The sequence below is a fragment of the Anopheles coustani genome, chromosome 3 (assembly GCF_943734705.1).
Source record: "Anopheles coustani chromosome 3, idAnoCousDA_361_x.2, whole genome shotgun sequence".
NCBI classification, from domain to species: Eukaryota; Metazoa; Arthropoda; class Insecta; order Diptera; family Culicidae; genus Anopheles; species Anopheles coustani.
In genome coordinates, this window is record NC_071288.1 from 83,537,250 (window position 1) to 83,550,388 (window position 13,139).

Consider the following 13,139-nt stretch of genomic DNA (forward strand, 5'->3'; position numbering starts at 1 on the left):
GCTCATCCGCTCGGCATTAAAGTTTAATTAATTAAGTTTACCAAAGTCAATTTACGATTATCGTGCCTCACGTGTGTCGCAGCGCAACGTGTCTAAACACACGGCGAAGACGAAGCCAAACCACGAAAAAGGCATCGCCTGCGAGGATGCGGCGTTGAAACGGAAACCGTCTGCGATGGCACTTCATAGTTTATGCATTTCGAATCGCAGAAGCCGAAGAAGACGAAACTCACTATAGTGGATGGTCCTGTGGGCTTTACGTAGATACACTAGAGGACATCCCAGCTTCCTACGGAGGAGAGCATCATGTAATGAGGCAAACAAAGTATTTAAACAAATTTTAAAAGGAACTACAGTAAATCCTTAAGTTAAGTGATGTGCCCACTCGGGGTTGAAGATGCTTCGACTAATTGTGAAGCTTCAGGTGAGAGATTCAATACCTTGAAATCATATTAATTAGGACATCGAAAATAGCGGGCTAAGTCAATCAAAGCCTCGCTGTTAACGTTGGGGAGGGAAAATCGATCAAACAATTACCAGCTCCAACATACCCGTTGGTCTCACTGGTTACACGCACACCCACATGAGATGCCCAATTTGCGGACATTCAACACTGGTTGATGCGTGGATAATTCCCTTCGGGGACTTGTCGCTTCACCACACCAACTCGGGTTGGGCCGAATCGAAGGGATTAGTTCATTAGGCTGGGTAGGACGATGGTTCCAAGTACGTGCTCGAACTTTCTAATACATTTTACCTGAGCCGTTTCAGTTCATTTTGCAAATTACGCTCCTGCTTGCGTGCGGGGCGGAATGGCAAAGTCCTTGCAGGTTGTTTTGAAAGTTACTTATGCTGTTTTTTTTACCTTCTAGTAGTTTATTGCACATTTGTTTCGTAACAACTAGCTGCGGGCTACAATTGTCAAACACTTAATTTTAATTAAATTTACAAGATTAGAGATACAGAGATTTACTAAAAATGTTAAGTTAAGTTTAGTTTTTGTTAGATGGACACGTTTGGATTTTCTTTCATTTATCTTCAGTAAATTATGAGTTAAAGGGCATATTAACATATTCCATCGAAATAGAAAGACCCCACGAGACTTTTAGCTAATCATGCTACGTATTCTACGAGCTTGTTTATTCCTCCTTCTATAAAGCCTACGAACAGTGGTTTAGCGAGCGGACATTTTATATAACCTTTCGATAGACCTTTCATTAAATATTTTATACTTTCTGAGGTCAGACATATTGTAAGGAAGATTTAAAAATTATGATTTTATGCGACATGTAATTCAATGAGCATAGAAGAAATTTTTGATAGGCAAAAAGGATTTCTTTACATCTTTTATTATTTATTTTTCTTCATTAAGTAACCACTATTTGCTCTGTACAGTTTGTCCATTTTATAAATACATTTCGGAAATCAATATAAGTCCTGCTATTTAGATGGGCCAATCAAAAATTGAAACTTGTGAAAGTTTGCGCTTTCTCCAAACATCGATAAATTTCCATTCTTAAAACTACGGATGTTTCAGTGTTCTAAAAGCGTTAAAAACCAAAATTTTGCATGTATTTGATTTTTTTTATGTTTTACCACCCATTTGGTTCATCACTGTGTTCGACGTGCTCATTGAGTGAGAAGCAAACTAATATTCTATGGCCACATTTTACGCCACAAAATGAGGGCGAGCGGTAAACGCGTATGTGTCGATTTTCGCCATGTGCGTGTATGTTTATAGAATTCTAATTTAGTAGAACTGCACATCGAAAGATGGGGAAACATAATGGAGCAGGAAAAAGTTTGACCGGCTCTTTTTACCTTTCCTTTTTGAATTTTCATCTCAATTTGCCCATTACATCAACTCGTTCATGGAAAACTCGTCTGGTACGCTTCCATTCGGCAGTTGGCTAATTTTCGACCGAACATCGGATAAAAGGTTCCGATGTTTTTAAGTCCTGTGTTTGTGCGCTGGCCGGACAGGACGGGTCGGACGCCAGAGTGGTTGCTACTGCTACGAAAACCATTAATACGGAAGGGAAAAACTCACATGCACTTGGACGGAGCGAGAATGCTGAGCAGATGGCCGGGATCTATCTGCACTTGAATGCTTTTAGTCCCGATGAGCACCGAAAAGTTGATCGAAGCTAATGTAAACCGTTAACCATCTACACCCAGCTCCAGTAACTATTGGATGGTGGCAGCTTAGGTGGATGAGCAACTTTGTATGGAAGCTGACTTTCCTCCCTCAAATACAGCTTTGCTTTCGATTAGAGGGTGAATACTCGTAGGTAATATTTTTGTTCTTGCACTTTTTTTTTCTTTGAATTTCGTGCAGGTGAAGTAGGATGGTTTTTAGATTAAAAAACTTTTCTATCAATAGCTTCAAGCATATCGTATTCTGTGAACTTTTTCTGTGGCTTAGCATTTTTTACTAACATTTTGCGAACATTGTATGTTTTCCTACTGACTCATTTGACTACAAATATGCTATTAAGGTAAAATGTTGTATTTCAATCTCTTTCAAGCCTAGTAATCTTCTTTGCTCAATTAACGTTGTGTCTTCTTAAAGTATGCAAAGTCATCTGACAACCGGCGAGAGTTCTCGATAGTCTTTCGCCCAAATCGATTGACATCTGCGACAATGGGAATGACAAACATACGCGCATAACAAAAGCCAAAGTCGCTTTCGTTTGAATGTTAATTATTAAGAAGTTCAGTTCAACTGCAATACTATGGCTTCAAGACTGAGTTAAGACCTTTGTGTGTTAAACTTCCTCTCGTTTAAGTCAAATAGCAAATATCGTCGGTAGCTTTAGAAGACACTTAAACTTATAAAAAGGTACATTTTTATGAATTGTCTAATTAAACTGTGGATGCATAATAATTACTGAAAAGCACTAAATCTCAGGTTTTATTCTATTCGTAGGTATGACCAAATGAATGATTTGAATAAGAAATACGGCAAAAGTTGAAGTATACCAAGCTAATATTAATATTTTTTTAATAAATGCTATGAAGCAACTACACAAGAAAGTAAACAAGTTTACGAGAAAATTGAAAAAAATTATAATTCTAAACAGTGTTATTAGACTTTATAAACTTATTAATCTAGAAAACTTTTTTTTATTATTTCATCCATTATTTCAACAGTGCAAGTCCGAACTTGGCAAACCTTTCAAATCGTAGATCGAATTCCATCGCTTTATTCGCTGTGTGTCAGGGCCGATATTCACTCGAAACACCACTTGCAGCTATAAATACATTCAACAATCACGAAATTGTTTTCATCGATACTATTCGAATGCAATTGAACTGTCGGAATATGAAAAAAAGTCGCCCAAAACCTACCCGGGAAAGGGACTCTAGACAAAAAGCAAAAATATTAACGGAAAACACTCCACGAAAGAGATACGGAAATGTGTGCTCACGATAACAACGAAAAACCAAGCCGGTTTTCCCCGCTTTAACAAATAACGACGCGAAAATGGATATTAAAAACGCCCTCACACATACGCGCATTCAGCACCATCAATAAAAAATAATTTGGTAACTATCGGATTCTTTTTTTTAATTATCAAAATTGCCACGTTCCAACTTCCGCCATGATATGTGGACTTTGCGCCGATCTCGCCGCGGTGAAGTCGAAATTTCAATGCAGACAAATTTCGGCCAACGATCCTTATTGCGACACCGAGCTGGATATTGAATGCCACCGCACACATTGCATATTACGTTACTCGATAGTTTTCCAATTTTATGTTTACCTTTCCTTTCGGTTTTTTTTTTTTTTGGTTTGTTTTTGTTTAAACTCATATTGAATGAGAAAAAGCCCATCTGATTGCACGTAATGTTCCGTGCGGTGGCAAACAGAATGTCCTTTATTCGGACACTCCCATCTCAGTGACACGACACGTCAATGGTTTATTGAATTCATATAACGTACGAACAAAGTTGCGCGGGACATTTTCCATCGGGGTCGGGATTGGAGTCAGTCGGAAAAATGCACTCGGAAAGCAGCAGCAACGAGCGCTGAAACGCCGGAAAGTGAAGTGGAAGTAACAAAAAACCGTATCGGAAATAATAAACGACGCACACTGCAGAGATTCGCGGTTGGTAGCATAATTGATATACATGGAAATTATGGAAATGGAAAAAAGGGGAAATAAAGGCGAGCTGCTTTTCTGTGATGGATATTTTTTAAACTTGTCTGATTTTCCTGGCATGTTTTCTTCTTTTCTTACCGGTTTTTCACTTCCTTCCTTTACACACACACACAAAGTGCAATTACGCTTTCCTTGCATCATCAAACAACGTAGTCAATATGTTTTCCATCGCGAATGGGGATTTAATAGATGCAATTCACAATAGGAAAAACCGGCACCACAACGTTCAGAGGGCGCAACGTGCATCAATGCTGTTTTGGTTTTACGAGCAATTAAGTGCATTCTCCACAGCCCGCGAGAGGGCAGCAAAGGTGAGGTTCAAAATGAAAAAGGCAGGAAGAAGATTCGGAGGCAGGCAGCAACCGACCGGCTACAAAAAGGGCACACCGACACGGGGGTGGATCGTTTACGGGGTGTAATCGATATCGGAATGGAATGAAGGACATGTGTGGGTGAAATGTGTTTGTTTTTTAATCATGCGTGAAACTTTAAGCGGCTTAAAATAAGTTGTTTTTCGGTAACTGCTTACAGGGACGGACTGGATAAAATCGCTGTTTGCTCATTATTGGTCATTACACGATGTATTTTAGCATATGCGGCATATTAACGATTCCATATACCAACATCGCTTATGTGATATATTATCTAGGTAAAGTTTAAATTAATTTATCTTAGAATAACACAAATGTTTCTTCTTTGTTGCTCTTAAACTTAAAAAAATCATTCAAACGCCATGGTCATTCGCCGATTTTCATAATAAAAGTACTAATGTTTACTAACTAATGATTGTTAAACAAGATAAAGCTTATTTTACCACTCTTCTAAGTCATGTTCAGTTCCCATTAGTAATGTTCATGTCATATTAGGTACTAGGATTGTTTTAAAATTCCGTTTTTCGCTGTTTTGTTTCAACTGTTGTTGTTTGTTGCCAACTGGTCGATAGTTGGCGTTGGACTAAAACAACGGTTTATAAAGAACCATTACGAATGACACTCATCTCTTTGATTGTTTATTCGCTTACTCTCATCGATAGAAAGAACCGCGATGCTGTGGGACAAATCCACTAAAATGTGTAACGCCAGACAAGTGTCGTGTTTTGTGCATAAACCCATCGGACAACAATTGAAGATGTTTTTCAGGCACGAATAAATACGAATACACCCACCTCAATGAAGCTATCGTAATACCGGTAACTCAACACAAGGCAATTAAAAACCCTTCAATCGGCGCTAACTCGGCATTGAAGATGGTACAATTATTTACTACAATTTATCACCCCCCGGCGGTGTGGGGGGAAGTGGGGAGTACCGGGTGGCCGGCCGGAAACGGAAACATCTTCAAACAATCGTACCGGACCACCCGGTGTGAAGCCGTCCGACGGTTCGTGACAAGCCACCCGGGGGGTTCTGGCGCAACGTCGGGGAAAGCGGTTGTTGCAGTGCGCTGAAAGCGCCCTGTCGACTATTGCCCACCAGGGAAATAGATGTCGAAAATGGAAGATGAAATGTTTTCAATCCCGAAGCTACCGATAAAATTGCAAGGAAAGTACAAGGAAAATGCGATAAACGTGGAGAAGGAGTTAAAAAAAAAAACACATTGCAACGACGACCAAGATTTGCTAGGGATACACACACGCACATCGATGGACAAATGTCTTATATGATTGTGACACGAACTTTACAAAAAACAACAACCAAAGTCCGTAGAAAAGAAAGGACGAACGAATGAGCACAAGTTATAAATCATTGCTCAAAGGCCACTTGTCCCTTTGTGCATATATGTGTGTACATAGAATATGTGTTACTGTTTTTGTATACCACTAGCTGGCATGTCTCATTGTTGCTATACTTGCCGGCTAGTAGACGATTGTTTTGCGTCGATTTTCATCAGTAGTGATTTTTCCTGACTATCCTAATGTCTTAGATCACGCTCCACGTTCTCGATGTTTAATTAAAGCTGTCTAGGTTATTTACGCATTACCGTGCGTACACACGGGCTTGCGACAACTCTGCGACCGGGGTTTCTGCGACCGATTTGTGCTCACCGGAAGTGGCAACGCAATCAAAAATAGCCCAAGTCGGCCATCTTGCATGTCAAAAGTGTCGCAGAAACTCCGGCCGGCATCGGGTCGCGGCGTTGGACGATCTGGCCAACGTTTTCGTCGCAACTTTCTGCGACATTACAAAAAGACCGTTATTCGTATGTAAAAATGGTCATTGTCGTGGTTTGTTCGAAGAGGAGGAGTTTTCATATAGGTAATAAATATACTGGCGTACTAATTCATGTTTCTATTGCGTTTTTTAATTTACCTATTGTGTTAAAATGAAAGAATGTAAATAATAATTATCATGTAAATGCATATAGCATATTTTTATTTATCTAGAAAGTCAACAATATTAATTGAATGAAATTGAATTAAAAAACGGATTCAACACATGAATTAATACGTCAGTATATTTATTTACTATAGCTTTCTTTGCTCCTTCTCGTCGAACAAACCGGCGTTACTTGTTTTTACATTAATGCTGTTGACTTTCTAGAATAATAAAAATATGCTATATGCATTTATATGCTCGTAGAACCCAATGCTAGAAACGATGACGTATTAGCCTTAATTGGCAACAGCTTCATGTCTTAGGAACAATACAATATCAACGATCACTTAAAAAAATATTACCTTCTGTAGGAATATTTCTTTAAAAGCGTGATTTATAAAAAGCCTATTTTATGGTTATGTTTATTTTTAGGCATAAAAGCATAGAAGTTTGTATAGAACCATCCGGAGCAGTAGGAAAAGAACCAGAATAAATTGTCATAAGCAGCAGTAGATAGGGATTTCGAGCTTTTTTTTTTGTTAAAATAGTTTGTTCGCATTTTGGGTCTTTTTACCAATTTAGAGAACAAAATCATACAATATTTCATTAAAGTGAAAACATTCTCATTGCTCAACGTAAAATCTTACATATGTAATAATAAAAATTACCTACTCAGCGTTATCTAAGTGCTTTTTAGTTTTTTTTTTTCTATTTTGTCCCGAGGAAGAATATTGTTGCTCCGAGAAAAGGAAGAGAAAGCATCAAAATAACAACCGAACGACGAGAATAAGTATTTATCGCAAAATTTGTACACGTACCGTCAGAAGTTACAATAAATTTCCATCAACCAGCGCTGAAATGTGCCAATTTTTTTCATTTTACTTATTTATTTCCAATGCGGTCCTTGTTCGAAGGCGCATGGCAGATGCAGCGGGGTAATTCAGCAAATGGCTCCCGGGGCTACAAATAACGTCTATTCCATTCAGGAGATGCTATAAATTATTGGATGTCGGTAGTAGCGAGGGATACAAACATCCGATGCATTGAAGGAACGGAAAATTTAGGAACGTATTGAATAAATCCTGACTTTTCATAACACTGAGCAAGGGGTGAACAAGTGAAACAAATATTCCTTAGCTATACCGGGTGCGCAAACCGCAGTTAAAAAGGGAGAAGCAAGTGACAGTGAGTCCATCGACTTTCTCCCTCGTGAACTAGGGTAAACCAGTTTGTCTGCTTGAGCAAAAATTGGTGATGACAGCGGCGAGACGAGCGAGCGTCCTGCAGTCGGACAAAGACGAGTCCTCCTAATGACCACCGTGGGACGTGCCTGAGGAATTAAGATGGATTACTCCAAACGAGCAGCGAATGGATCACCGTTTGCAATGTTTCCATGCATTAAATGGCATCAGGATGCGGTCTCAGAGTACCGACAGGACGATTAAATGCACAACTGAAGAGGAAGCTTTTTGCGAATACTGGAGAACGTGGATTCCTTCAGTGGGTTTTCTCAAATGTTAATTTAAATGCAAGCTTATTTTAATTGCAGTACAAGAACGTATTTTGTACTCGTGGGATTTTCCCAATAAATGAAAACCAATATCTCCTGTTTGTAAATTGTTACTTTCATCTCATTATTCAGCCGGGATTAAAAAACGGAATCGAATAACAACATCGTATCATTTGCAGTGAAAACATTAATTAATTGAAATTAATTGAATACAAATTGGTAAACAAAATCGAGTTTTAATTGAGTAACGAAAAGTTATGAGAACAGTACAATCGAGAAAAAATTGTGAAATGACGCCTCCACTCTAAGCAAATTTGTAGCATTCTCTGTGTGTTTGATTCATTACACAAAATCAATGTAGAATTTCAAAGAATGTTATTAAATTTAACAAATCATCTGTTCATATAATTTCTGCTTTGATTGTTCTCAAAGCAAACCCTGAGCACACGGTCCAAAGAAAATATACCAACGAACAAACAATTCACACGATGGTTCCAAGCTTTCTGCTTGATTATCGGCCCAATTGCATACACCCACCGCCGACCGGAAACCACCGGAATCGAAATGTTTTATGATGAAAGGGGTACCCCAAGTTACGAAGCGTGCCAGTAAGGTACGCAAATGAAATTACAAATCGGCATGCGATCGGGTACACCGGGGCAGCAAGCCGGATGCCGTTGCCCTGGCGACCGATATTCCAGCGCCCGATACGGCGCATCTGCTCACGGGTCAATGGGTCGCGAACTCGCGCTCCGGCCCGGGAAAAGTTGATTGTATTTCGGGGGAAAAGTGAGTCGCTGGCGAAGTCGCTAAGACATCAAAGCGTATCGCGATACGTCGAACTGGACGGATTGGAGCAGTGCGGGACCGGGTGCTGGTAGGAGTGGGATCCTTTGGAAAGCACACGGCGGCACGGTGTAGGAACTGCGAAGCTCCGAACTTCAATCATACTTTCGATGATGAAAAACCTCACCCACGTGCTCGCTCTGTTCGCCATGCCTTCGCTTCGCGAATCAATCGAGTCGGTTCACCTTGCCCCGACGTTGGTCGGAACTCCGGGCACAACGACATCGACCCATCATAAATTGCAAAGCTTCACCATCCGCCGAATCGAACCGAGTCTGGCCCAATGCCCTCCATCCATCGGCGTGGTGCATTTGTGGCTTCTAGAAAATAGTCGGCAAATAGTCAGTCAATAGCAGCTCCATCATCGTCGGCATCCTGCGGTGTCCATCCCGACCCGCCTTCGTAATGCTTCTGTGCGAAAAAGGTAAAAAAAAACTCGGCATCAAATAATGTGGGTCAATCGCATTACGGACCCCGATCGGAAGCGTGTGACGGTTGGCCATCGTCAGTTAAAAAGGAAAAAATCTAATGGACCCACAGCTGTTTGGAGCAATCAATATTTTCCTGCCAGTTAATACGATTCCACCGATGGGCTTCCGCTGATTGCGGAACATAACAAGATTACGGTTGGGCAATCCGCGCCACCTTAAGGGAGGCGTTTTTCGGTCGGAATGGTTGTTTTATTTTTGGCGGTTTCGCGGGTTCGTACAAAATTCACCAAACGCCCCCAGTCGTCGGCAGAAGGGTTCGGGAGGAAGTGGCAGAAGGTGGACATTCGATTAAACCACCAGCGATCAGGCGATTATGATGATCATCATGATGTAGCTCGGAGTAAATTAAATTCTTCGGTCTACATTACAAGAGATGACATCGCGAGCAACCGTCCAAATAACACCAATGGGACCAACCTTGATTGTCCTGATGGACCAAAGCAGGCAGAACGAACAGCATTTGCAAAATTACTAAAATATAATGTCATCATGCCCTGAACTAATAATTTGAAAAGAAAAAAAATATCTGACCGAAAAATCCTGCTTGACAAAACAATATTCAAAGCCAATCAACTACAATTTAAACCGTTACTACAATTTAAACCGGTTTTTTGGGTTTGGGAAAAATAAAGGGAAAATTAGCTTTTCTTAAGCCCAGTGGCCCAAGAACAAAATAATTCAACACGAATGCTACGAAATCTGGTATAAAGCTACAGTTTTTATAACCCGTGCAGAATGAAATGATTATGCTTTGTCTATAAATAGACCCAATACAAAGTATTTGGATTGAAACTAGAAGAAATGGTAGCTAAAATCAAAAGGAATCTCTTTAAGTTCTCTCAGAAGGAATCGTAATCAGATGTTGAGGTTTGAGCTTTTTTCACCTGTGTAAAAAGAAAGAACGTTTTACACTGGGTTACAAATGGATCCCTTACTAAATGTTTTAATTGAAACTAACGAACATTATTGCTGAATGTTAAAGCAATCTCTCTTATTTTTTAACTTTATTTTCACATTTAAAACTATTTTCATCATTATACATTCGATTGGTAGCGGTAACAGCGAGTATACGGATTATAACAAAATAAACCAAATATGGTGAACAATTAACACGTTAAAATGGTAAAGCTTTGCTTGGTAAAATGGACTTTTTAACAAAAAGCTGCGCGCTCTTGGTGATCTTCAGTTAAGCTTCTCTACCACCACGTTCGTTGTTGATTTCACCTTCAGAAAGAATGGTGATTCCTGCTCCGGTAGGAAGGTGGACGGCCGCACGTGGTACACACCGGCCGGAATGTTCGCCAGGTCGAGCACACAGAACCCCGACCGGTACACGCCCGTCTTCTCCGCCACGAACGGTGCCGTTACGGTGGAGTCCTCCAGGGAAGCCACCGTCAGCTCAAGGCCGACCTGATACACCTTGGGGCCGCGCAGTTCGATCACCAGATCGCTCATGTCGGCCGGACCAATGTGAAGCCGGTAGAGCGGATTGTTTTTGTACGTCAGCGGATGGTTAGGGCAGCCACCCGCCGTCTTTCCCTTCCATTCACCGTTCAGCTGATTGAGGGAGAGGTGAAGGAACAAATCAGTTGTAAATCGGAAGCTTTAAGAGCAGAAACACTTACATTTTCAACGGTCTGATAGCGCGGGCCCAGCTGTTTGAGTTCAAATTTTGTCCTACTGTAGGCCCGCAGCGAGTAATAGATGGTGGCCGTTTTTTCGTACTGTGAAACGACCAACGTATACCGGCGTTCCGAGTTTGGATCTAGCCGGATCTTGCACAGATAGTGCGGACTGTTGATGCGCACCCCGTCGATGTACGGTGGTGGATCGGTCGGATAGTATACCCGCTTGCCGCCACTGTTGTACACCAGCACCGTTATGTACTCGTGGTTCTCCCGGAAATCCTCAATGCTCGTGATGTGTCGGGTAAGCAGTATCCAGACCGACCCGCGGCCCGCCGGCACGGTTAAACTAAACTGCGGATTGTCACCCACGTTGTACGCATCCTTCGTCGGGCCAACGCCGGCACTCCACGACTGGTGAATGCAGTAGGTGTACTGAAACAACGACGGATCCCAGTTCAGGTAGAATACGTCGAAGAAGTTTATGATCGAAGGATAGTCGATCCAAAACACGCCGTTGTCGTATGTGGCCGCAAGCTTCGGATCATAACCGAGTGTCCGCTGGAGCTCCGATGTCCAGTGGATCACGTCCAGCTCGGAGTAATTGCCCCGCCAGCGGAGGTGCGACCAAGGGTTCTTTAGCTGCAGCAATTTCACGCCATCCACGACGCGCATATCGAGCACGGCGTACGCGTGCGTCGATACGAGCCCAGTCCGTTCGGCTTCCGCGTCCGAAAGTTCACCGGTAGCGACCGTCACCAGACACCGGCCCATACTAAGGCCCTCCTGCAGTCTGGCGAACACGGCATCGGCATTAAAATCCGGTTCGCTCGATTTCACCAATGCTCGCTCCGGAATCCATCCCGTTAGCGCGTGAAGATCGATATTCTACAAATGATGAATTCATTTTAAAAAAATAACTAATGGATTGCAGGGAAACCCCTTAAGACTTACACTATTCGAACCCGGGAAGTCGTAGCCTCCCATCAGCTTCATATACGCCTTCTCCAGCAGTGACACCCAAAACTCGTTCTTATTGCTCGAATACGAGCACAACAGCTGATTGTAGCGTCCGAGCGGGAGATAGTCGTCAATCACCACCTTCCGCGGGATGCCATTCACGTGCATGCGGATCGAATACTTCCCGCTTGGATTGTACACTGGCTCGTCCTTGCTGTTACGTGGATAAATTATCGACGTCAGTATGCGTCGTTTGAACTTTTTCTCGAACTGCGATGCGACCGCCAGCGATGCCACAAAACTGCAGTCCGAGACGACTGTCTGCCGTATGCTGTAGAAATCGGCATGGTCACCTACGATCAGCTGCGGGTTTTCGCTGAGCTCGCTCACCCGCACCCAGCTGACAAAGTCGCGCTTCTGTTTCGGGGCCAGTTCGAGGTAGCCGTCCTTGTCGGTGTACGGCATCGGGAAGTGGAACTTTTCCACCAGATCAATGTCCATGAACGGGACGTAAACCTTCGCGTTAATGTGTGACGTATGCTCGAGCACCTTCTTTTCTTCGTTCGTGTAGGCATGCTTGCTGCCACTTATCGCAAGCGTTGGTCCGGAACGAGATGGACTAGCTGAACAGCAGAATACATTGTATTTCATCAGTCAAAGTGAAGCCCAACCATTACCTCAACCTTACCCAAATTTGCACTACTACGAACGACAGGATTTGAAGCGGTCGGCGTGAGACTTGCGCCCGGAACCGGATTGTGGCCGGTGTACTTAATCCCTTTCAGCTCCTCCGCCCGGTCAAGCGCTTGTTTGGCAAACTTGCTCAACTTGTCTTTCTTTTCGCGATCATCCAGCCGCAGTATTTGCTCCACTGCCTGTCCGTACAGGTTGATGGCCTCATCTTTCCTGCCAGCCTCATCGGCATCCAAGGCACGAGTAAGGATAGCACGTATATCGGATTCACTAGCCATGGGCGGAAAAGGTTTTGCCGTACCGGTTTCAAACAAAACAAAAAACCAACGAAGATGAATCCCCCGCAGACCTCCAAAATATAGCCGTATTTTGTGGGGGATTAAAACGTCGAAATAAAGCTAACGATGGTGTTCGGAGGGTGCATGGTCTAATGTAATACTCTGGTCAAATACTGTAGAGCATTTTGACAAATCGTCAAAAGAAAAATACAAGAAACCTTTGACAGTCCGGTTAATATTGTTTGCTTTTAGAAT

At 42.2% G+C, this 13,139-nt stretch overlaps 1 protein-coding gene across 1 annotated transcript; it reads right to left on the minus strand.

Annotated features, from left to right (window-relative positions):
• Nucleotides 1–10,308: 10,308 nt before the first annotated feature.
• On the minus strand, nt 10,309–13,006 carry LOC131272345 (calpain-7-like). Its single transcript, XM_058274053.1, has 4 exons — nt 12,602–13,006; nt 11,908–12,536; nt 10,954–11,841; nt 10,309–10,885 (listed from the first exon to the last, which is right to left on the minus strand). The coding sequence occupies exons 1-4, from the start codon at nt 12,882–12,884 to the stop codon at nt 10,511–10,513; spliced, it is 2,175 nt and encodes a 724-aa protein (XP_058130036.1). The 5' UTR covers nt 12,885–13,006; the 3' UTR covers nt 10,309–10,510.
• Between the last annotated feature and the right edge of the window lie 133 nt (nt 13,007–13,139).